This window comes from Castor canadensis, chromosome 17 (genome assembly GCF_047511655.1).
Source record: "Castor canadensis chromosome 17, mCasCan1.hap1v2, whole genome shotgun sequence".
NCBI lineage: Eukaryota > Metazoa > Chordata > Mammalia > Rodentia > Castoridae > Castor > Castor canadensis.
The window spans coordinates 47276662-47301657 of NC_133402.1; the positions used below are offsets into that span (position 1 = coordinate 47276662).

Genomic DNA, 24996 nt, shown 5'->3' on the forward strand with positions numbered 1-24996 from the left:
ACACACACACACACACACACGATCTACGGGTTTTTCCAGAAAGGTCTGCTACAGTCTTGGCTGCCCTTGGACACTCCTTAAACACTGTGGCCCCTGGGGCTCTGTCCAGAGGTCCCAGTTTAGCTGGTGCTAGCTGAGGCCTAGCAGGAGGGTGGCTGGCAGGACCTTACTGTTCTGCACGGCAGCAAGGCTGGCTGATCCCAAAAGAGGCTGGGAGGGTCTCTGCAGCATTGCAGGAACTCAGAGCCACCTTTGAGGGAGGGGTCAGGGTACAGGAACTAGTGGGTAACAATGGAGAGGTCTGAAGTGCTAGCAAGCTGCCACTGTCCTGGGTAGCTCCACCCCCTCCTGGGGAGCTCAACACCAGCCTCAGGTAAGTGAGGTCTTCTCAGCACCTCCCTCAGTCCTTTCTGCATGGTTGAGATCAGAAGCTTTGATGATGAAAGGCACACCAGAGCCAGGGTCAGTGACGAGATTTGCTCATGGTCCAGGGCCCAGCAGCAGGACTAGGTCCAGCTGCAAGGCCAGCTCACCCTCCAGTACTGCATCCCTGCCTAAGCCCATCCTCACCCCTACACCACTGTGAAACACAGCCATGCTGCCTGTTGTCACTCATCTCCTGTTAGGCAGCAGAAGGCTCTGCAGGTCACCTGACTCAAGTTTCTTGCTGAGAGGGGGAGAAACTGAGGCCAGGTAGGGCTGAAGCTGTCAGAGACCCAGCTCCTGCACTGGGTGGTCCTGCACTAGAACCACTGTTTAAATTAAGCCCAAGTTCCTGAGTGCTGCAGGGTCCTGAGCTTGGGGCATGTCTCAGTCATAGCACAGACCAGCCTCATGTAGTCCCGCTGTCCCTCTGCAGGCAGGCACACAGAGGTTACAGGCGTGTCATTCATGGGCCACTTGGGCCTGCTGGCACCGAGGCAGGCAAAGTTGGCTTAGTGGTCCCTGCTGTTTACATCATATATGCATGCATGGAAATATCACAATGAAACTCTTCACTTTGTACAATTAATATATCATAATAAAAAATAATAAAATACATTTAAGGAGCCTCTGCAGTTCACAACTGAGCCCACCCCCTCTACTGCACACTAGGACATGAGCAAGGGCTGCCAGAAGCCACCCAGCAGCTTGGCGAGGAGCTGGAACTTTCCTGCCACACAGCCCAGACAGGCCAGGGTGGCACTAAGGCAGAGCAGGGAAGGAGGCAGGTCCCCAGAAGAAGCCTCATGGGAGAAAGTCCCCAAAACCAAGAAACTTGGAGCCTTCTGACCACGAGTGAAGAAAGAGACTGATGGTGACATGAGAATTTCCATTTGAGCCCAGGGGACTAAAGCCAGACTTGGAAAAGATGTCAGGACTCAGCTGGCTGGATGGAAAGTGTTTTATGGACTACCCACCCCACCACCCTGCCACCATACAGAAGGCAACACCAAGAGGCTCAGTGATTTGGGTGCAAGGCTCAAGCAGACAGAAGCCAAGGTTCCTCACCCACACCACGCTGCTTCAGGGAGAGGCAGTTTCCCAGCCTGGACCAATGGCCAAGTGAAAGCCACCAGCTCCAGGGCCACCTCTCATCCTCACCACTGTCAAGGCAGTGGCAGCAGTGTCTCCCTGGGAAAAGCAAAATGCCATCTCCTCCAAGAGTCACCTCCAAGGGCCACTCCTCAGTGGCCTGACTTGGGAAGCAGGTGGGTAGTGCCTGCTCCGGGAAGTCCATGAGGCCCCTCAGCGCTGTACTTTGTCCAGGAGTGGCCGTGTTACCACAGCTCTCTGACCCAGCGGCAAGGCAGGCGGTACAGCCTCATGTCTTCCTTCTGGATGTGCTCATAACAGGACTGGGAGGAGAGAGACAAGGCTGGGGCCAGCTGGCTTGCCTACTCCTAGCCGCACGCACGGGCTCCAGCCTGAAGCCCAGTGCGCCCACCTCCCCAACCTGGGATTTCTGTGCCCCCTACTCAGTCTTTGTCTATGTTCTGCAAAGAAAACAGATCTGCCATCTCCTACTGTGCTTGGGGGTACAGCCTGGAGCTCCCCACAAATGGAGTCACTGCAGAAGCCCTCCCAGCCCCTTCTGAACAAAGGCAGTGCCGGGAGCAAGGTGAGAACCCTCCTCCCTGGAGATATGCACGGAACGAGACCTGAGCTCATGGTGTCTGGGGCGGGATGGGTCTGTCCTAGGAACCCGGGTATTCCCATCTCTGCCACAGCCCGTCCCTCACCTCCAGAGCTGTGAGCAGGAAGTCGTACAGGCCTCCTGTGTGGGTAGGGTCCATCATGTCTCGGATCAGGTGGATCTCAGCTCCCAGGTGCTGAATCCTGGCAAACACCCCCAGCACGACAGCAAGAGAGAGGAGAAAGGGCTGTCATGGACAGGCACCATGCAGTTGGGGATGGATCCCTGGCTGAAGGGCTAGACACTTCAGGTGTGGCTCTTGCTCTGCCTCTGGTGCCAACAGGACCTTGGAGTCCCCTTTTTGGGCCTCAGCCCCACCTCCCACCCCATCCATCCTGAGAAAGCTGCCTCTGTAGCCCTGACGTTTCCAGACTTCATTGACGATGAGACTGGGGTGGGCAGGGTGGAAACGGGTCTGGCTGCATCCACCCCAGCTCCAGCAGGCTCACCGGGCCCGCGACACCACATAGATGAGCAGTGGTAGCAGGTCGTCCATGGGCAGCTTGTGCTCCCGGCCCAGCACCCGCGCCACAGTGGCCTCGATTTCCCCATAAGTCTTCTCCAGCACCTCCAGCCTCTCCCGTGGATCCACCGTGGTGCTGCAGCAGGGGTAGATCTAGGTCAAGGTCCTCGGGCTCAGTCCCAGCCAGGGGGTCCCAGTGCTCCCGCATCCTGCCTCACACCCTCAGCGTGGGGACTCACATGATCTTCTGTAGGCACTCAGTGGCAGACAGGAAGCACTTGTCCCTGACCAGGGAGCACCTCTGTGGAGAGTAATGAGGGGTGAAGCTGGGCTGGCCCTGAGCCCCCGGCCACCCAGACCATCCCATCATTAACTTCAGCTCTACCCTGACGGCTGAGTGACCGGGAGTGGCCTAATTCCACAGACCTACCCAAGAGCTTGTGCAAACATAGATTCCAGATCCCACATCCTGGGCTTCTGACTCAGCAGTTGTAGGGTGGCCCAACAATCTGCTTTTCTTTTTTTTTTTTTCAGGCAGTACTGGGGTTTGAACTCAGGGCCTTGTGCTTGTTAGGCAAGCTCTCTAGCACTTGAGCCATGCTTCCAGCACTTTTGCTTTCAGTTTGTTTTTCAGATAGGGTCTTGTGCTTTTTGCATAAGGCTAGCCTCAGATCTCAATCCTCCTACTTATGCCTCCAGAGTAGCTGGGATCATAGAGATGTACCACCACACCATCTGGCTTGTTTATTGAGATGGGGGTCTCACTAACTTTTTGCCTAGGCTGGCCTCAAACTGCAGTCCTCCTACCTCCACCTTCAGAGTAGTTGGGATTACAGGTGTGCACCACCATGCCCACCCAGCAAGAATCTGCTTTTCTACTGGGGCATGACTTAAGTGGAAAACCTTTGTCTAACAAGCAAGAGGCCCTGAGTTCAAACCCTAATACTGCAAAGAAAAAAGAAAGGTTTTTTTTAAAATAAATAATTTGCTTTTCTAATAAGTTCCAGATGGTCCTGAGTCCACTGAATGGCACAGCAGCCTCTGGTGCCCTTCCCCCTCACAGCTCTCCTAGGAGGTGGGTTGCGTATGGATCCTTTTACACAGGAGGAAACTGAAACTCAGAGCTCAGGTATCGTTCTCATGGTCACGCAGCCAGGAGAGAGGCAGAGCCTGTGTTTGAGCCAGGCCACCAGAGGAGTAAGAACAGCGCAGGAAGCCTGGCACCTCCTGCCCCACCCACGTCTGCCTGACCCAGGGCTTAGGCTCTCCATCCTGGGGCCAGGCAGTGGCTGTCTTCTCACCTGATTGCTTGTCAGCTTGAGGTCCTTGAGAGGCCACAGGTGCCTGAAATTGGAAAAGTGAGACAGGAGACTTTGCCAGTCTGAGGGAGCAGAGTTGAGCTCAGAGTCTGAGCTGTCCCTATGACCCAGGAGGGCTGAGTGCAGGTGAGGGGAAGGGAATGGGTCCACAATAATATCCCTAGATGCACACATGGAGCCTGAGGCAAGGGGAGGGCAGAGGGCTCTGGAGGAAGAGCCCCTCACACTCTGTGTGACAAAGGGGACCTGGGTGCAGGAGGAGAGTGGCTGAGTGCCCACCGGGAATGAGGTCAAGCACCGGTGTCATCCATATATTAGAGAAGCACTAAGGAGAAAATATGTTTTAGAGACATTGGAGGATCAAGGTAGAAAGGGGCTCTTTATGGTGAAAACCTGCCCATCCATACCCAGAATAATACTCAGTTTCCCCTTGGGGACCTGCCCTTCCCCACTCTCAGTGCATGTGCCCAGCCTTATGGTGGACAGGCAGGTGACCCTGGTCAATGATAGCCAGCATTCAGGGTGGGCTTGACACCCATGCCAAACCAGGGAAGCTCCAAGGATTCTGGAGCTATGGGGAAGGAAATGCCAGTTCCCTGAGGGGACAAAGAGAGGACTGAGCTGGGAAAGTGGCATCCTTGAGTTGCTGCTGCCATGTTTGTCATCAGAAGGGGGAGCCAGAATAAAATCAAAGAAAGAGAGAAGGTGCTTTCCTTTGTGGGGTGGTTGAGCACCTAGATCCAGCCACACCTGAATACCTAATTCTAGAACTTCATGGTATATAAGCCAATTAGCCCACCCCCACTTTGTGCTGAAGACAGACAGCCTGAATTAAGAATGTATCATCTGCTACACTTGAGCACTGGCCTTGGTGGTGTGGGAGGCTTACTTCTGCACATCCAGGAACTCCAGCAGCTTGGTGTCTGGAAACAGGCTCAGGTTGGTGATGCCCTGGCTGTAGAGACTGTCCTCTTTCTCATGAAGAAGCAGGTAGAGCGTGAAGAGCTCTGAGTAGAAGCTGGGCAGCACGAGGGGTAGCATCAATCCATGTACCTGCAGGTCCCTGAGAGGCCAGAACAGGTCGCGGGGCATCATTACTGCCCTTTGAAGCACCTCTGGAGCTCCTAGTCCCACAGTGGGGCTCCCTAAAAACCATCTCTACACCACTCACTCCATCCATACCTGAGAGCACCTGTTTCCCTCACTTGACTTTGAGAACCAAGATGGCACCTGGGGTAGGATTTTATCCCCAGTTGACTGAAAGCAAATATCAGGGCCTTGAAGGGTAAGCAATATACAGCAAAACTCTCACTCATCAGCCCTTCCAGGCTGGCCCTGCTCTGCCTTCCAAGACACAGGGAATGTTCTACTTGACATGTAACCCCACACCCCAGGCCTCCTGCAACAAGGTGACAGAAAGGCCTCTCTGAGCAAAAGCAACCTGAAGGCAAGTTAGATTTGCTCCAAGCCTGTGGACACAGATTGAATGTCATAACTCCTGCATTGTGTGACCTCAGGCTCAGCCCCAGCAGCCTCAGTTTCCCCTCTGTATGCAGGAAAGAGGAAGGTGCTGAGACAGTTGTTCAGCCTCCACACACCTGAGAGGTGAGGCTGGGATGACACATTTGGAACAAAGATGGATTCTGTGCATTGTGGCAGTGCCCCTCCCTGGTTGCTCACAGGATAGAGGTCATGGGTCACCATGATGCACAAACGGTCAATGAACCATGCTCAGTCAATAGCATGAGTGCCCAGCACTTCCCCCAGAAGAGGCCCTCCCCCCAAGGGAGGCCTAGGAGCAAAGGCCAGGCCAGTACCTTGTCTCTGCATCTTCCTCCTCCAAGACCTGTCCCTTGAGCCCCAGGGCCACCTTCAGCAGACCCCTGCAACCCAACAAGAGGCAATGACATGGCTGCTACCCACAGAACAGGAGCTCCACTTTTTCTATCACCAAAGGGGAGAGCAGGTGACTCTACTTCCCAGGCCCAGACATGGGGCCTTCAGAGCCAGGCCTTGCCAAGGCAGCTCCAAGGTCGGAGCTTAGATGACATGGGCCACAGTGGCCTGCCACCCCAGCAGCAGAAGGAACTGTAGTGCCAAGGTTCCTATCTGGAAGGTTCCATGGCTCACAGCTCAGCCTGGGACAAGAGATGGGGCCTGAGTGTGGGTCACCATCATCTCATAGCAGGGTTGGTCTCTCACCGGGGACTGCAGCAAGCCCTGGCTGTCATTTTTGACCTCTTTTTATCACAGCTACACACTCACTTCCCTCAGTCCCATGTCGCATGAGAACTAAGGTCAAGGCACCAAAGCTACAGGGCGCCAGGCAGAGCTGAGGCTTAGAAAGGACAAGCCTGGTGGTGGGACACTCACCTGTAGGTGGCCCAGAGCTCCTGGGCGTGCTGTTTCACCTCCTCCTGGGCCAGACCCTGTAGATGCTTGTTGGCCCCCATGCCCGCGTACGTAGCCTGGAAAGTCAGCATCAGCATCCGTAGCAGCTTCCCCAGGGGGTGCCGGGAGTTGCTGAGGGCCTGGTGTATGTGGGGGGGCAACAGGAACGCTCAGCAGCAGGGTCTGGAGCACAGTATGCACAGACAAGCCTCCCAGACTGCTCCCACTTCATAGACAGGAACACTGAGTCCCTCTGAGGACCAGGAGCCTCCAGGCCTGTCCCTTCCAGTCCACACTGTGCTATGAGAAATGGACCCCCTTCCCCAGCAGTGAGGACCCCCTTTCTCAGCAGGGCAGTGAGAGCATTGCCTTCTAGGCGTGCCCAGCCCTGGGTCCTCACCTTCCTGAGGTATTCCCGCAAGGCCTTGGGCTCCCGGTGCTGCAGCAACTCTTCCAGGGTGTCCTCCATACTCCCCGTGCTGTCCTTGGGGTGGCTGGGACACCATGCACAGTGTCCCTCACCACTCCCAGCAGCCTCCCCAGCCCTCTCTGGCCTGCAGGACCCGCACTGGAGGGCACTGGGCTCACCTCTCACAGCAGAGGTACTCCTGGGACCTGCGTAGCTCCCGTGAGCTCTGCACATGGAAGCCCAGCAGGGCCTCCTGCCGGTCCCCTGGGCATCCTGCATGCACAAAGGCCCGGAAGGGCCTGTACACTCCCTGCCACCGGTTCTCTACGGGGAAGGCACCCAGACCCAGCTGCCTGTGATGGGGAACAGAGAAAGGAGGGGAAGAGACAGAACTGCAGGGGGCAGGACCCTGTCCAGGCCCTGGGAGGGGTGGTGGTACAAGCCTGGCCCAGGGCAAGGCCTAGGATTGGGGCAGGGATTGGGGCATGCAGACAGGGCTGACCTCCAAGGCTCCAGGAGGAGAAAAAGAAGCAGAGAGGGGACAGAGGAAGTACTCTTCGATGGAGAAGAGACAGGGCACACAGAGTCCTGGAAAGACGGAGTCAGAAGGTGGCAGACCTGGAGAGCTGGAAGTCAAGTCCAGACCATGGAACTTGAACCAAAAGAGACCAGTGCCAGAAGTCAGGGATCCCCCCACTGCCCAGACCCCTGCTTTTCCCTTCCCCAAAGCCAGGGGCTGAGGCCTGGCTGTGTGTGTGTCCAATGGACAGTGTCTAGCAGAGAGCACTGCCCTTCTGTGCCACATTCAAAGGTTATCCTGTAATATCTGCATCCCACCCCATTGGGGCAGGCTTCTAGGGAATGTTTTCTCCCTGTTTTCAGGGAGAAGCAGCATGCAGGGGCAATTAGTTAACTCTCCCCACTCCCTACATCTGAAATGCTGTCTGGGACCACTCCACATTAGAACTGCCACCCACACAAATTCTCTTGCCTGCACATACCAAGTCTTTCAAAACAGACATGAGAATCACCGCTTGAATTAGTTTTCCAAGAAATAACTCTGTCCTCATAGGAAAAAACAACTAGCCCCCTCTCAAATACTGCTTGATAGTAATAGTGATTCCACTTAGCAAGTTTCCTTCTTCATCTTAGATGCCAGGGAACTCAGTCAGGCTAATAATGCTCAGCCAAAACTATTGCAGGACCCCTCTGCTTACCCCTTTCATTTCAGGTCAACACACAATTTTATTTTCTATTTTTTTCTTGTGTGTTTGTCTTATAAACTGTCTTGTATCCTTTCTAGGGAAAAAAAAAAAAGCAGGGTCAAGGAAAATTCTACAAGTCACATGTTTTCCCCAGTTTTACAGAGTATGGCATCATCTCCACCCAGCTCTGGACTCCAAGAGCCTCTGCCCAGAGGGTCAATGCCAAATCTCTAAACTCTCTGTAGGGCTGAGCCTCTCTGCTGAGACCCAAGTCCTTGGGGTGAACAAGGACATACACAGCATGCTCAAGAAGGTCCAAGTCAGGCAAGCCCAGCTCTTACCTCTTGCGGGTGTTGCTCGGGTCTGGCAGGACAGTGGCTGTGTCCAGCACACCCTGTGTGTACAGTCCTTTCCCTGCCCCACTGCCAAACGAGCCCTCCAGGGTGAAGCCATTGGGGAAGGTGACCTTGCCCTGGGAGTGGGGAGAGAGAGGCAGGAATGTCTGTGCATCCAGCTGGCCTTCTGTCTAACCACGCCAGGATTCATGCCTGTCCACTGGCAGGGGGGGTCAGCGGGGCTAAAGACTGATGATACTTCTCACTGTCCATTCCCACTGCCTCACCCAAGGGCTTCAGGAAGCTCTGCCCCCTGAGGAGCCCCACCAGCCGCTGTGGCCACCTCTCAGGAAGGCACAGGCTGAGAGATGGAGAAGGGGCTCCTGGGGCAGAGTGGAGCACTGCTGCTATGGGGCCGGGCTGGGCCAGGTGCAGAGATAGGGAGAGGCCTGGAGGGTGTCCCATGCACAGCATCCTTGATGGCCACCCATTGTGTGCCAGCAGGGTCCCCTCATCCTTGTCAAATCAAGCAACCCAGCATCTCCAAAGGCCCCCGCACAGCCCCACTGGGTGACTTAGCCAAGTCACCTCAGATGGGAATATGCAAATGACAGAGATTCTAGGGATGGCTGCTTTCTGGTGGTGATGGTGGCGGGTGGATGTGTATTCTGGACTAGGTGCCCATTGCAGGGACACGGGGCAAGTCATCTGTCCCCTCTCAGCCTGCTCCAGAATCAAGTGGCCACGTCTGCCCCCACCCCCACCCCCACCCCCGCTCCACCCTCCACGCTCCACACCTGTACCTGGCCCAAGGGGAAGGACAAGACACCAGCCATGGCCTCAGCCATGTAGTCCCAGTCTCCATGGCTCTCACCTTCCCCGTGAGTGTCAGGTCCCTGGTGAAGGTGCCCTCGTACAGGGAGTCATCTTCAGACAGGAGGATGCCTGGGCCCTTGGAAGGAAGCCAAGGAGAGTAGGAAGGGAGGGAGAGCCAGGAAACTGGGGATGGGGAGGGGAAGTGGACACTGACTACAGAGAGAGGGGCCCTGAGTCCTGTGACCCCCTCCCCAAGACTGTGCTGAAGTGGGACCCTCATTTTTGGCCTGTTGAGCCCCAACCCCATGGCTGGGTTTTTCTAAGCAGCTTTGGTCCTTGGCTCCTCCCCACAAGCAGCCTCTTCAGGAAGCCTCTGGGAACTCAGGAGAGGCTGGGCTTCTGAGCCTGCTTCCCTAACACAGACTGGGGGCCACCAAGGTGGATCAGCCCCCTTTTCCCATTGGCTGCCGGGAAACTCATTGACAAACGTGATATAGGTTACTCTCAAGAGATTTCTGACTCTATTTTTTGTGCCTACTCATGCCTTAAACTCCTCTTCCTTTGTAGGCTTCCTTCAATCCTTTCCAGAACAGAGTAGAACATAAACACACAAGCAATGATCCCAAGGCCAGCCATGGGCCAGAGTGCCATGGTGCATCAAGTACTGGGCAAAAGGGTGAGGCAGGAGGAAAGAGCTGGGGGGGTCAGGCTTAGGGGACCTGGGTCTGATCTTAGCTCTGCCACTCAGAATGTGACATCAGGCAGTTTTCTGATCCCTCAGGTCTGTTATTCACACACCTTTACCATTCATACCAAAGGAATAATGACCTCTGCTGCAGGACACCCGTGAGGGCCTTAGAGGGTGGGGGTGGCAGAGCCAGAGCCAAGGCACTCTGTGTGGGGGAAGGCAGCATGGGTGACTATGGCCTACTGAGGCCAGTGGTGTCATTACCACATTCCTCATTCTTGTTAATTCACTAACCTGTGTTGCTGATGGGGAAACTGAGGGTAGAAGGAGCTGGGGTTTGGATTAGGCTGGGGTACATGGGTAACAGAGCTAGGGTTTCCCCATAGTTTCCACCCTCAGGAACCCAGCTCCCTTCCCTGTCCACCCTGCCTGACCTCAGCACAGTTCTAGAGTCCCCAGGGCAGGGGATGCAGGGAGAGGGGAAGGAGCTCAGGACACCCAGGTCACCCACTCACCACCATCTTATCCACCTGGAAGGTGCCCTGGTAGCAGACCCCTGCCTGGGTGACCACAACTCCAGGGCCATGTCGTTGGTCCGCCTGCCACATGCCAATGTATCGCTCCCCCCTGGGGTAAAGAGGTGAGTCAGAATAGTCCCCAGGCACCTTCTGTGTTCCGAGTGCTCAGCTGCCAGGGGCTGGAGTGGTGGACAGATAAGGAACAGGGACACCTGAATCCACTCAGCTCAGATTGAAGTGGGTGATGGCTGGATCCCAAGAGGAACAGAGCGTGAAGGAGGAGGGGTTCTGCCTGGAGGACACCCTGAGAGGCAACAGACAGATCTGGGGGGACAGTGTGTGGTCCAGAAGGCTGAGGGGTGCGCAGGAGGTATGGCAGGGTGAGGTCAGAGGAGGAGGCATGGAACACCAGCCAAGGACACTCTGTGGCTGTCCCACAGACCTTAAATGGGAGCAGGGGTCAGAAGCTCTTGTCTGACAATGGAGGTGGACCAGACTTTGGGGACCTACAGTCAGGACAATGGAGCCCCCTTGGCTCGAGCCTCAGTAAGGAGGGAGTGAGAGGAAATCGGGGGTTTGAGAGACTGTGGGGACAGATGGCAAACCTGGGCCCTGAGCCAGCTGGGCCCAGGAGGGTCCTCTCTGTGAATGCTCACCTGTCACCATCATCCTCGATGCCATAGCCACTCCTCTGGCCCCTCTCCCAATGACCTGTGTACCTGAAGGGCTGAGGGGCATGCGGCGCACTGTCTAGAACCCCAAATCCATGCCGCAGGCCCTCCTGGAAGTAGCCCTTGTACACCTCGTCAGTGCCGTACCTGGAGAGGGTCACAAATGGCTGGCTCCACCTCACAGCACTGGACCCAGGGGACATGGCCATCCCACAAGCCCTCTCCCCAGCTGAGGTCACTTACTCACAGATACCATAGTCACACATGCTGCCTTCCCGCCAGTGGCACTTGTAACAGTCAAACTTGTCCTCGGAGCCCTGGGGCACCAGGCAGATGCCAAAGCTGACCATGGGGTTGGGTGGGATGGGAAGTGAGAGCCAGGGCCGCCTCCCAGCCCAGTCCTGACCTGGTACACCACAGTGTCCCCTCCATGCCTCCCAGGTGTCCCTGCCTCCAGGGACCCTCTCAGATGACAGGGAGGTTTCAGAGGTCTCAGCCCCCTCTTCTTCCAAGGCCCTTTCAGAACACCCCCTTCTTCCACCTTGGCCCCACACACCCTGGGGCACCTTCTACAGCACTCCCTCCAGGACCTCAAGCTGAGACCCACGCCCCTATTTAGGATACACACATGCACACGCACACCAGCATCAGCCTTACCCATGCTCCAGGCCCCAGCAGAAATCTCCAACGTGATTCCGGCCATCCGGCCACTTCAGGGTTCCCCTGGGACACAGGTAAGGTCCAAAGGCATCAGTCCACCAGATCCACACCTCCACACCTCAGCCACACACGCTCTCAGAGGCCCTCCCTTCCCTCACCCTCAGGATCTCCCTCCAGCTGGACTCTGCCCTCACCCAGCCCTCATCTGAGCACTGAGATCCCTTACAGAGAGCCCCTAGCCCTCTCTGCAACTGGCACAGCTTTGCTAGCAGTCTTGTGGGGCACTCTCATCACACCCTATGGGGAAAGTCTTAGAAACATCTGCGTTCTCTTTTTCCCTTGACCAACAGGAAGCTCAGAGCTACACTTCAAGTTCAAGCTAACTGTTAGTCAAAGAGATTTTTACCAGTCTCCTTCCTTCTTCCGATGTGGCATTGTTTTCTCAGTCTTTTTGGTCACAAGCCCCCTCCAGCCCTTTCTGGAAATAGGCAAGATATCCCTATTGCATAACCTTGCAAGTTCCTTCTGCTCTGTGGGTCAGTTTTCCCAGCTATAGCGCAGGCTGGGCCACATGTTCTTTAAAGGCCAGCCTGCTTGTGGGGTCACACAGACCTCACCTGGAACCTGCCCTGGGCCTTGGGCACAGCAAGCTAGACACCACTAGGCCTCAGTTTCTGTACCTGTGTAATGGGTAAGAACATTTCTCCCTGGGATGCTTGTGTGGACCAAGAGAGAGAGGTGCACAGAGCCTTCCACCCTGCCAGATAACGCCACACCTAACAGAATCCTTCTGTCACCCTCCTACGAATGGACAGTGACTGCAGGCCCTGCAGGCCAGCTCCTGGCAGCTGCCCCTTGCTCTCCAAAGTCACCACTGTGATTTTTTCATTTGGCACAGACCTGGGCCAGGTCCCATCCCAGAGAACTTCAGAGATCCCTGAGGCCATGTTAGCCCTGTCAGTCCCTTGAATCCCTAGGAGGAGTCCTGCCCAACTCAGCTAAGTGTCAATGTCACTCACTTGCCATGTAGCTTGCCCCGGCACCACTCGCCCTCGTAGGTAGCCTGGCAGAACCGGCCCTCTCGGTGGAAGGTATATGCCACACAGCGGCAGGCGGGAGGCACGGATGGCTCCTGGCCTGCCCCCAGCACAGGGAAGTCCTTCTTCTCACGGAGGGCCTGGCACACAGCCTGGGTCACCTTCCATTGCCAAACCACCTGATGGGGATGGGAAGCACAGGCTAGGCATCCCTTAAAGAGGCCTTCTGGGCATGAAGACCAGTGGAACAGAATAGAGGATCCAGATATGAAGCCACACAACTATGAGCAACTTATCTTTGACAAAGGAGCTAAAAATATACGATGGAGAAATAGCAGCCTCTTCAATAAAAACTGCTGGGAAAACTGGTTAGCAGTCTGCAAAAAACTGAAACTAGATCCATGTATATCACCCTATACCAAGATTAACTCAAAATGGATCAAGGATCTTAATATCAGACCCCAAACTCTTAAGTTGATACAAGAAAGAGTAGGAAATACTCTGGAGTTAGTAGGTATAGGTAAGAACTTTCTCAATGAAACCCCAGCAGCACAGCAACTAAGAGATAGCATAGATAAATGGGACCTCATAAAACTAAAAAGCTTCTGTTCATCAAAAGAAATGGTCTCTAAACTGAAGAGAACACCCACAGAGTGGGAGAAAATATTTGCCAATTATACATCAGACAAAGGACTGATAACCAGAATATACAGGGAACTTAAAAAACTAAATTCTCCCAAAACTAATGAACCAATAAAGAAATGGGCATGTGAACTAAACAGAACTTTCTCAAAAGAAGAAATTCAAATGGCCAAAAAACACATGAAAAAATGCTCACCATCTCTAGCAATAAAGGAAATGCAAATTAAAACCACACTAAGATTCCACCTCACCCCTGTTAGAATAGCCATCATCAGCAACACCACCAACAACAGGTGTTGGCGAGGATGCGGGGAAAAAGGAACCCTCTTACACTGTTGGTGGGAATGTAGACTAGTACAACCACTCTGGAAAAAAATTTGGAGGCTACTTAAAAAGCTGGACATCGATCTACCATTTGATCCAGCAATACCACTCTTGGGGATATACCCAAAAGACTGTTACTCCAGAGGCACCTGCACATCCATGTTTATTGCGGCACTATTCACAATAGCCAAGTTATGGAAACAGCCAAGATACCCCAGCACAGACGAATGGATTAAGAAAATGTGGTATCTATACACAATGGAATTTTATGCAGCCATGAAGAAGAACGAAATGTTATCATTCGCTGGTAAATGGATGGAATTGGAGAACATCATTCTGAGTGAGGTTAGCCTGGCTCAAAAGACCAAAAATCGTATGTTCTCCCTCATATGTGGACATTAGATCAAGGGCAAACACAACAAGGGGATTGGACTTTGAGCACATGATAAAAGCGAGAGCACACAAGGGAGGGGTGAGGATAGGTAAGACACCTAAAAAACTAGCTAGCATTTGTTGCCCTTAATGCAGAGAAACTAAAGCAGATACCTTAAAGCAACTGAGGCCAATAGGAAAAGGGGACCAGGAACTAGAGAAAAGGTTAGATTAAAAAGAATTAACCTAGAAGGTAACACCCACGCACAGGAAATCAATGTGAGTCAATGCCCTGTATAGCTATCCTTATCTCAACCAGCAAAACCCCTTGTTCCTTCCTATTATTGCTTATACTCTCTCTACAACAAAATTAGAGATAAGGGCAAAATAGTTTCTGCTGGGTATTGAGGAGGGGAGCGGGAGGGGGTGGAGTGGGTGGTAAGGGAGGGGGTGGGGGCAGGGGGGAGAAATAAACCAAGCCTTGTATGCACATATGAATAATAAAAGAAAAATGAAAAAAAAATGATAAATAAAAATCTGAAATTGCATTTAAAATAGAAAAAAAAAAAAAAGAGGCCTTCTGGGGCACTCAAGGTCTCACCCCTCCACCTGACCGTGCTCTGTCATCAAGCACACTGCCATCACCCGAGCCTGAAACCCTGGTCCTCAGGTTCATGGCCCGCTCGGAGGGAAGGGACAAGACCTCAGGCAGGGATCAACTCGGCCTGATTCTGCTCTCATAGAGCAAAACACCTACTCTCTCTCTGACATTCCAATGCCTGGCACCCTCTGACCCTGACCCCAGAGGCTGGTAGGGCTACATAGACACTCTGCCCGCCCCCCAGCCCCCGACCCAACTCCCCCTATTCACAGCTCACCCACCTGGCTCTGGGAGTCCCTGGCATGCAAGGAGAACTCTTCTTCAGGTGTGATGACATGGAGGGTGCACCTAGACAGACAGAGATGACAAGTAGGCCCCAGCTCTGGCCAGAGGGTCCAGGTGGGAACCCTAGGGAGTGGGCAGGGGTTGTGGGAGTTGGGGAGGGGAGGCTGGGGTATCCACAAAGGGAGCTGCTCACCCATCCTGCCCAGGATCCACCCATACCAGCTTCAGATCAAAGGTGTGGACATTGTGGCCCTAGAAAAAGATGGGCACAGGTGTCATCACAGCCCAATGCAGGTGGCCAACCCAGACCCTGGTGGCCTCAGCATGTTCTCTTTCCACTGCAGCCCACTCCTCTCTTAGAATAGTTTCTCCATTGCCTCTCCTGCCCCAGGACCAGCCTCCCCCACCCCACGTGGCTATCAGAATGATCTTGAAACACAGCTGGCCCAGTCAGTCCCTGCTGAAAAACTCTCAGGCCCCTCTTGCCTGGAGGGCCACACAGCCACTGCTGAGCCTGCCATCTGAGACTCCACAGGCCACCACGGGCTTGTGTGCCCCTAGCCCTCACCCTTACACCAGAGTGTCACGGCCACTCCATCACTGTGCCTGCCTAAACTTGCAAACTCTCCTCACTCCAAACCTTTGTTCTTTCTACCTGGAAGGCCACCCTGCTCTGACAGTCAGATGACACATCCCTTCCTCTGGGAAGAGTCAGGCTAAGCAGGCCACTCAGTGTTCCATAGCCAGAAAAAGAGAAGCAGGAGGCCCAAACCTGAGGAGTTTGCCAGCCACAGATGAGATGAGGAATAACAGCCCAGTACAACAGCATGTGCAAAGGTCCAGGGGTGGGAAAGGGCTAGCAGTTAAGGACAGCATCTCTAGTGCATGGAAGGTGAAGGCAGAAGTAGAAGGTCCTCAAACTAAATCAGAACAAACCCCACACCAGGCTTCAGGATATAGGGTCTGGGCTGGGAAGCAGCAGCCCTGTCGGAAGGAAGTTCCAGGCTGACATTCTGAGGGCAGACACAGTGCTGTGGACATCACAAGGACTATAGGAGTTTGGTCAAAGTTACTTGCCATGTAACAACTCCCAAACCCCAGATCTGGCTCCCTCCTGCCTTTGTAATGCCGAGAGCATGGTGCTGCTTCTGTGAAGTGCTTTTTCTTGGAAGCCTGCTTGCCCCAGGCCCAGACTTTCCATCTGGGATTCTAAGGGAACTAAGCAGGATACACTTAGTCTCAATCACCTTAATTTTTAGATGAGAGATGAGGAAGCCAAGGTGAAGACATTCAAAGTGAAGTCATGCTGGGATGGGCTGAAGCCTGAACTCACCTTGGCCTTTTCCCATCGCCCCCCCTCAAGTCGGCTCCCGCTGGCTAGCCACTGCTCTCAAACCCCTGTCCCTTTTCCATGGTCTTTTCAACTTGGCTCCAGAACCCCAAGGTGTCCCTAAGATCTTGGATCAGCCCCACTCCACCTGCAGCAGGACCAGGGCATCATCAAACAGCAGCACACGATCAGCCCGCAGTGGGGTGACTGTCACAGGGATGTCCTGACTGTCCAACAAGAGCCGGTGAACAGGGGTGCAGAGCACATCCTGGTGGGGGAAGAGGGAGGCACAGGACTCAAGCACCCCTGCCCTGCATGCTGCAGGATGCCCTGTCCCCTGAGCCCCAGACACCTCCCAGAGGCCTCCCCAGTGGGCCTGTGGTGACCACCAGGTCAGTGACAGGTGCTGAAACTGCAAGATGGGGGTCATTCCTGGCCTTGCAAAGCAGGATGGTGCAGCTTCTCTCTCTGGAGGCTTCTCTGGGTCCTCTGCACACCTCAACCCTGTACCTGGGCCCGCAGGCCCCTACCCCCTCACCTGGGATTCTGCAGCTCCTGCCTCTCAACAGCAACTCTGACCCCTACCTGCTCTTCTAATGCTCTACACTGGGCCCAAAGCTATCTTTCCCTCTCAGGACCCAGAGACTCTCCTTCCTACAGGGGCAGCAGGACACACCCAGAAAGAAAATTAGTTCTGTTGACTGCTCCTTCCCAAAGCCAAGTCAGGGCTGGTCTCAGCAGACAGATGAAGATGGCTCATAGTCACCAGGTTCAGCACCAATCCCCCTTCCAGCTGGGGAAACTGAGGCAAGGAACTGATAGCCAGCAGCTCAGGCTGTTCAACATGGAACCCCCTTCTCTGACCACCCCCCCAGGCTCCAACTCACCCTCAGCCTGCTGCTCAGGGTGTGCCAGAGAGCCTGTGTGGCCACAGCCTGGTCCAGCGCCTGCCCCATGAAGGACTGTAGGTTCCCAAACAGGGTGACTGCATGCATCACCATCTCCTGGGCAGGATGCCCCTGTGAGAGGAGGATGGGGCAGATGGTGAGGATCCAAGGGCATGACTGGAACCTTCCCCCACCCTGGGATAACTGTGCTGGCAGTGGCCTGGCCTCAGCTCTGGTCAGGAGGCCTAAACCTAGGCCAAAGTCTGCCCTTTTCTCTCTGACAGCTCCTCTTCTGTTGGGGAGTGGGATACTTTCGGAGAAGTTAGGACCATTTGGGGACTCCTTCAGGGTGGCCCTGAGACCCTGTGTCCTTACACCCAGGACATGCCTGCTTTGTGGGTCCCCACTGTTCCACCAGGGCACACCCATGTACTTAAGATTCCTTAGGTCAGAGTTAAGTCCTCCCCCAGGGCGCGGCTATGACCCCTCCACACACACCCCAGGGCAGTGCTGTGACCCTGGCTTGGCTGGGTCCCTCCTGAATATTGGCTGGGTTTCCTGAGCCTCTCTCCTCCCTTTGTTTCCCACAGGCTGCCTCATCTGCACACCCCCCCACCCCGCCTCAGTACCCACCTCCCCGAGGCGGTCCCTGAGGCTCAGCAGGAGGAGCACGTACTGCTGCACGTGCTGGGTGAGAGGCTGGCGGAGGGCCTGGGCCAGCGTGGTGCCCACAGAGCCCTCGGAGCTCACGCCCGATAAGAGCTGCCGCAGCGCCTTCCGCTGGCTCCGCCAGTACTCGCTGCGTGTAGGGAGTACACATCACCTTCACGCACCCCCACCCCCATGCCCAAACCCACCCTAACTGCTCCCCCAGCTCCCAGGGCCAGCCCCAGATCCCAACCCTCCTCCCTATCAGACCAGCACGGTACTGAGTTGCCTTTTTGGAGGTTTCGAAGTGCATCGTATCTTAGAAGGGAAGGGATGGCTGACTACAAATGCCCTCCAATGGGTAGGATGACCCTCCTACTCCGCCCAGAGCCACCAGCTGGTGGACGCCTGGAGTCTGCTCCAGGCTCACTGGCCCTCCCTCCCACTCTTCCAGCTGTGACACCTGCGGCTCTGGGGGTGGAGCTTCCCCAGCCCCGCCCCCATCCAGACCTCACCCAGCCCCTTCATGGGTTCCCGGCCGCAGTCCCTGCTCACCTCCTCCTCTTTGCTGCCCTCTGAAAGGCCTGTGCCACCACGCAATTCGTGTAGGAGTCGATGTACCTACAGACAGCACAGGGGACACCCTGCAGGCCCAGCCCCCACCTCCAACCTAAGCCCCTGCCCTTCTGGGGTTCCCATGACCCCACTGAGCAGCTACAGCCCAGACAGCCAGGTGGTAGCCCGGCTCTGAGCACTGGTGACTTCAAGCCCTGCCCCAGGATACAGTTGTAACTCAAAGGCTTTGTTCCCTGGGGAGTCCCAAGATTCAGGTCTTGAGTGTCTGAGCCAGGTGAACGCACAGCCCAGGTGAGCCCGCCCCAGCCCGGGTGAGCCCACCCCCAGGTGGCGCTCTGACACCACAGTAGAGCAGCAGCCCTCCTCAGAGGGTGGCCTTACTCCATGTGTGCCTTCAGGACCAGGTTAGCCCTGCGCAGCAGCAGCAAGGCCTTCAGGTTGGTGGAGGACGGGTGGCGCAGCCTCTGCCGCAGCGAATGCAGGCTCTGCTCCGTCACCAGCCACAGCTGCTGGGCGCTCCAGTGCAGCTGGCGCAGAAGCCGCAGGCATTCTCTGCCCTGGGGCTCCGAGGGCTCCGAGTCTGCAGAGAGCACAGCCACAGAGCCAGGATCACGGCAATGAAGCTGAGATGCTCCGGTCAGCATTAACGCCCCCTAGAGCTCATCACGGGGAAAGCAGGCTGTACCTGCGGCAGCGTCTTTGAGGAGTAAATACGGGTGTGTGTGCACCTCCTCACTAAGCACAGATACCCTTGATAAGTTTGGGGAACCATGTATGCTAGCTCCCCCTATAACCCTCAGAATCTGCAGAGTCACTAGTCGGTCCTTGGTCACTTCATAGATGCACAAACCGGCCCTTAGAAAAATGAACTTGCCCAAGGTCACTCACAAGTGAGACCGCAGATGGAAGGAAACCCAGGTGTCCTGCTGCTAGTCTAGGTGCCTCGGTTGGAAGCAAGATGAGAAGTGAGGCAGGGGACTGTCTCCAGTCTGTGCCCCTCAGGGTCCTTTGGGAAGGGAGTAGCCAGCAACTGGGGGCTGGTAGTACCAGTGTTACCACTCCCACTTGGCTAAGAAAGCTATGGCTCAGAGGGTCCAATACAGGAGGACTCTTGTCACTGGGACCACACCTATGTCCCCTGCCCTGCCCCACCCCCAAGCACTTAGACTCACCATCAAAGAGCAGGGGCTTGAGGATAAGACTGTCAATGCGGGCCAAGGTGGCCAGGAAGACCTCCTCCAGCCGCAGCAGGGCTGCTTCCTCAGGGCTGCCCATGGCCAGGGTATGGGATCCAGGGCTTCCTGGGTAGGACACAGATCAGAGACAGAGAGTACTGGTCTAAGCAGGGCAGTGCCCATTCTCTCAGGCTGAGTGCCCAGAAAGCAAAGCCTGTGACCACCCACATCAAAACTGCGCAGTGAGCCTGGGTCTTCTCAAAGCAGAGTTCCTGGACTGGTCAATGCCCCCTGCTCTGTTCCCTGCCCTAGCCAACTGCTGGGGGCTGGAAGAAGTGGGAGAAGGCTCAGAACTGCAAAGGGAAGCATTCTTCTCTACCCAAAAGGGAACATGGCTCCTCTAGTGCAAATCTGGCCTGCTCGGTCCACTGCTCAAACATCTGCCATGGATCCTAAGTGCCCAGGGGACTATCTGGTCGTGCTCCAACCTAGCTGCCTTCCCACTGAGTCTCTGGTCATGGACTCGGCAGTCTTTTTGGAGAAAGGGACATGTCAGAGGAACCCAGCTTTGTTCTTGAGGCCATGGCTTAGGACTCCCTGTCACCGAACAAAGCTGGAAAGACCTGATGGAATGAAGGAAGTCTGGAGATTTCCTGCTGGTGCCATAAAGGAGGTGCAAGAAATGAAGAGGAAGAGATACCCCAGCATGCAGTGGAGGACCATGAGAGCAAAGGCTCATGGGAGTGCCAGAGCAGACTCTGAGGGTGGTTCACCAAGCAGCACCCTAACTGGCCAACATATGAGCTTGACTTTGCCTCAGTCAACCATAGGGTGCCACAGAGGACTGCTAAAAAGGTAACGGTGGGAATCCAAAGTCACACTCAGGGAAATGAAGTTGGTGACAGTTGCAGATAATGAGAAAGGTCAGCCTAGGCAGGAGTCCAGATCTTCCATGCCCTCCACAATCTGACTGAGCCTGCCAGGTGGCCATGCTGCGGCCTCTCCTCAGACAAAGCCTGTTCCAACCAGACCTTGGTGTCCTCACTTGGCAAAGTAATTCATCTGTCCAAATGACCACACCAGGGTGGAGAGTGATGGGGTCTTTTAGCCCAAGAGTCTCAGATTGCCTCTCTCCCTGGTCCTAACACTCTGAGGCTTTGGAATTAGCAGACCTGGGTGGAGTGGGAGATATCAGGGCAGCCAATGATGGGTTGGTGACACAGGTGGACCCAAAAAGACAAACATGAAGGTCTCAGCTGTCCCCAACTCACCCCCAAGGAGGCATGGGGCATCACAGGCCACTGACAGAGCCTATGACTCCCTAAGGAATTGGCTCAGGAGCCAAGTGGGGCAGATGCCATAGAACTCTGGCCCAGGGCCCAAGCCCAGGCATTCCTGCCCCACCTTTCCTGCTTCCTCTGCTGCTGCTTAGGGAGGGTGAGGCTGCAGAAGGGAGAGGCAGGAAGGGGAAGCAGCTGGACATCCAGCCAAAGGATTAGTGTGTGACAAGTGTAGCCTGGGCCTGCCTGACCCTCACCCATGTTTCTAGAAACTAATGGAGTAGAAAGTCTGTCCCCACAAACTTGATCTATCTCAGTGCACAGTCCACACATCACCCCCCTCCCCCCATTCTCCAGCTCATTCTCAGCCCTGCTCCTCTCTGGGCCTCCGTCTCCTCCTCATGAGACAGGCATCAACTCCATCAGTCACACTTCAAAAGAATAACCCGTGGAGGGGAGCCTCTCAGGGAGGGGACCTCCCCACCTTCCCCAAAGCATCCTGGGACATCTCAGAGTGGGTCCTACTGAGCCAGGTTGGCAGCCACTAATTCTGGAGGCTCTCAGGTCTGTGACCCCAAAGTGATCCCCATCCCTGGGAAACTGAGTCACAATGCCCACAGAAAAGGGCAGAAGTTAAGCTTAATCAGTGAGGCTAGGAGTCTGGTTTGACAGCCCAGACTCCTAGCCTCAGGGAGGGGCCCTGTTCCCAGTCTTGGGGTTTGGGGGGGTCATCCTGAAAGTGATATAGAGGGTGTAAAGGCAGCATGAGGCCAGACACGAGTCTGCATGAGTCTGTGCGTGTTCAGAGAGAAGGAGATGTTGAAATGAGGGGGCCAGCAGGAGCACTCCCCCCAACCCCAGTCCACTACCTACCCCACACCCCTCTGGTCAAGGGCATGTCCTCCTCACCTTCTCCCTCCCTCCAATCCACTGGAGGTTCCTTAGTGACAGTCTGTACAGATGTACGGATGGGGAAACTGAGGCCCACTATCTGTAGAGCACATGCAGGACTCAGTCTCAGGCCTCTGACTCCTAGTCCTTTCTGAACTAGGTGGCTCAGAGAGGCTGAGTGACTCAGGGAAGCACACAGTGAGTTCTTGGCAGGGCCCAGCCTCAAATTTATCCCCAGGCGGACATATTCACAATCGGGTGGGGTGAGGACAGAAGTGGCCAGTTGTGGCCTGCACAGGTGAGTCAGCTACTGTCCCTGTGGCCCTCTAACTAGTAGCTGGACCTGCTCTCTCCTCTACATTCCTGGCCTCTGTCCACATTAGGTTGCTTTTGAGTCGGGTCACTGGGGCCTCACTTGCCCCATCCCAGGCTGGCCCCTCAAACCACACCCTGTCATGGCACTCACTCTGGTATTTCCTGGTCTGGACTACAGTGGAGACCTTTTCCTAGGCTGCCCTGGAGGCCCCTCAATCACCTGGCCCAGTGGACAACAGAGAGTGGGACTGCCCAGAACCTGCGTTGAGTTGTCATACCTGCCCCTCACAGTCAGCTCCTGCCTCCCCACAGCGCCCTTCCTCTGCCCCTGGGGGCTTCAAGCTTCTTGCCCTAGAAGCCTCCCCATCTCTACAGCTGCGAGTGTCCCAGCTCCCCTTCCTCTGCCTGCCTGGGCACAGCCACCGGATTTTCCCAAACTCTCGGGTCTGTCCCAGCCACCAGGCATTTGTCTACGCCGCTCCCAGGCGGGCACGCCACCTTCTCCGCTTCTCTGTCGGCCCTTCCGCCCCAAGCAGCCGGCGTCACCTCCTCCTGGCAGCCTCGCCACGGGACTGTGTGAGGCCCGGTGCGTGGCCATCTCACCCCTGCCCAGGCCAGGCCCTTAGGCACTGCGATCGCAATGTGCACCGCCCCCCACCCCGAGGTAGTGGGGCTGTTCCCCGCACGGCTCCTAAACCTGAGCCGGATGACCACGGGATAAGAAGGACAATGTCAGGAACCCGGCTGGGACCGTGGGGATCCTCCGATAAACTCTGGACGGGCTCGGGCGGGAGTGTTCGCTGGGGACCTCGGTGCGGTCTCGGCGGCCGTGAGGTGCGGAGACCGAAGCCCCCACCTGGCTGCCAGGAGCTTGGGGCAGCGGACCGCGCCCACCCGCGCACTCCCTTACCTGCGCGGTGCGGCGCCGGGGAGAAACAGCCCGAGCGGGTCCCTGCAGCCGCTGCCCGCACCCCGCCGCGAAGGCTCTGCGCCGCCCCGCCCCGCCCCGCCCCGCCCCGCCCCGCCCCGCCCCGCCCCTCTCGGTAGGCCCCGCCCACCCCGGGGCTTGCTCCGGTGGGGGCTCCTCGGAGTAGGCGGGGCGCGAGGCCCGCAGTCTTTCGCCACCGCCGGGCTCCCAAGGCTCCTGGGAGCCAGAGCGAGGCCGAAGTAGGTGGCACCGGGGCTCGCCGCGCTCATGCACCCCGCGTTCACACCCTGGCTTGCCCCTCCCCGTCCCTTCCCCGCCAGGCTCTGAGGACAGCAGGCAGGGTCCGGGAGGCGACCTCGATTTCCTCTCTCACTGATTCTGACGCTCTGCGGCCCCAGAGTGGAGGGGCCTTGACCTTGTCGGCCCTAGCCGAGCACTGGGTGAATTCGTGAAACTTGAAGCCGAGAGGGGTCAACCGAGACGCCCACGGTCCCAGGGCTGGGCGTCCAGGGTGGTAGCCGGTCTTGTCTGTGTGACCTTGAGGAAGGCCCCTGTCCCCCACTCCTGGTACAGCCTGAAACCAACCAGCTTCCTGAGCCAAGGCCTGCGACCTTGGAAAGGGTATCTGAATACTAGTACCAGATGACCTTCCCAGAGGAGGAGGGACCATGATTCAAACCTGTAACAAAGAAGCCTGCTGTGTGCAGCCAGGTCCCCACTTAGCGCTTCTGGTGGCACCCAGGCTCCAGGGGCTGACCATCCTTATTGAGCTTGTGCTCCTTTCAGGACTAAGGAGGTTGGGAAGAGGCCCCAGGTCCAGAGGAAGCCTATGAAAGAGCAGCAAGGGTGGCCCACCTGCCCCAAACTCCAGTCCAAGGCAGTGGCACCCGGCACCCTCCCCTCAATCTTGCCAGGTGGGAGAAAGACCCCCCCGGTGGAGTTAACCCATGGCCTGAGGCCTGGCAACCTCAGTGGCTCTGGCTCTCTAGGGATGTCACCTGGAGAGAGCTTGAGTTCTGCCAAGCTGTCTTACATCCCCAGACTTGGAGAGTTTACAGCCCTGGACCCCTGCTCTGGGTTACCTGCCTCCAAAGTCTTCTCTGCGGGGACCCCATGTGACTGTAAAGCAATGGGAGTCAGAGTGCTCTGGAAAGAGGCCTGGTGTGGGAGCCTTGTGCTACCATCCTCTTGCTGTGTGACCCTGGGCAATGTGCTACTGTCTGAGTCCAGTTCCCCTGTTGTAAACTGGTCATACCTGCATCTCCTTCACTAGAGTTATGTAGGACTCTGTCAAAGGGAACATGGTGGGTTTGAAGGACTCCTTCAAAAATCTGTAGGGTTTTAGCAGATCTTAGATCCTCTGCGACATGGATGCAGGCAGGCAGGGGTCTCTGGAGAGTGGTCATGACCTCGTGAGAAGTGGGTGATACTGAGGCATGTGGGGCAGGGCTCTGAGCAAGACAGATCTGGTTTTGTGCCTGATGCTGTGAGCCCAACCCTTCCTCTCTCTGGGCCTCAGTTTCCTCATGCGTGCATGTATCTGAGGGGAGGCAGTGCTGTGCTGCCTGGCTTACCCAGGAAGAGAAGGGCTCTCCAGTTTCCTCCCATCGAGGGGGATTGGAAGGCTGACTGAGTTCTGGACTAGGGACCAGTGATCCCCCACTCACTGGGCAACCTCACAGGCATCACAACTGGGTTTTATTATCTGCTAAATGGGGCAAGACTGCCCAGTCTCTCTCCCAGCTTCTCCTTGACTGGGGACCAGACAGGGTCTCCTGGGTACCGGATAGTGCCCAAAGGACAGCCTCTAGTGTGTCCACCTGTGCTTGATCCTTTGCAACACAGGGCCATTGCCCCAGCATCTCACAGATGTGCACATGCCCTGTAATCACAGGCAATTCCACATCCAGGGAATGTGGACATGTATGTCACATAGGTGCTCCACTACTGAACGAGCTGGCAGGAACTCTGCCACAAAGCTCTGTCCTGGCAGCCTTGCATGGGCACACCTGTGCAGATCATGTGTCAATCTGTAGGGACACAGACCCACACAC

At 55.8% G+C, this 24996-nt stretch overlaps 1 protein-coding gene across 3 annotated transcripts; it reads right to left on the minus strand.

The window, feature by feature from the left end:
* Positions 1 to 994: 994 nt before the first annotated feature.
* On the minus strand, positions 995 to 23013 carry Als2cl (ALS2 C-terminal like). 3 transcript variants are annotated; one of them, XM_074060157.1, is made up of 27 exons: positions 22925 to 22993; positions 21718 to 21799; positions 19526 to 19654; positions 18735 to 18933; positions 18333 to 18398; positions 17763 to 17928; positions 17130 to 17261; positions 16391 to 16510; positions 15106 to 15164; positions 14909 to 14975; positions 12671 to 12867; positions 11649 to 11714; positions 11235 to 11333; positions 10977 to 11138; positions 10318 to 10429; positions 9173 to 9250; positions 8305 to 8435; positions 6938 to 7111; positions 6750 to 6843; positions 6332 to 6489; positions 5776 to 5841; positions 4848 to 5021; positions 3941 to 3983; positions 2879 to 2940; positions 2626 to 2775; positions 2223 to 2319; positions 995 to 1838 (listed from the first exon to the last, which is right to left on the minus strand). In XM_074060157.1, the coding sequence occupies exons 3-27, from the start codon at positions 19626 to 19628 to the stop codon at positions 1761 to 1763; spliced, it is 2853 nt and encodes a 950-aa protein (XP_073916258.1). In that variant the 5' UTR covers positions 19629 to 19654; positions 21718 to 21799; positions 22925 to 22993; the 3' UTR covers positions 995 to 1760. The 3 variants fall into 3 exon arrangements, 2 of the variants coding, with proteins under 2 accessions (XP_073916258.1, XP_073916257.1); XR_012443266.1 differs by lacking the exon at positions 21718 to 21799 and having other exon boundaries at positions 2626 to 2792; positions 22925 to 23013; XM_074060156.1 differs by lacking the exon at positions 21718 to 21799 and having other exon boundaries at positions 22925 to 23013.
* Positions 23014 to 24996: the final 1983 nt, after the last annotated feature.

Excerpts from the sequence above, each read along its gene's own strand:
- Als2cl (XM_074060156.1), bottom strand. The coding sequence starts at position 19,628 with ATGGGCAGCCCTGAGGAAGCAGCCCTGCTGCGGCTGGAGGAGGTCTTC. Across the intron at positions 18,399-18,734 it reads GTCCTGAAGGCACACATGGA|GTACATCGACTCCTACACGA; the intron begins GTAAGGCCACCC and ends TGCTGTCTGTAG. Across the intron at positions 11,139-11,234 it reads TGTGACTATGGTATCTGTGA|GTACGGCACTGACGAGGTGT; the intron begins GTAAGTGACCTC and ends GACCCTCTCCAG.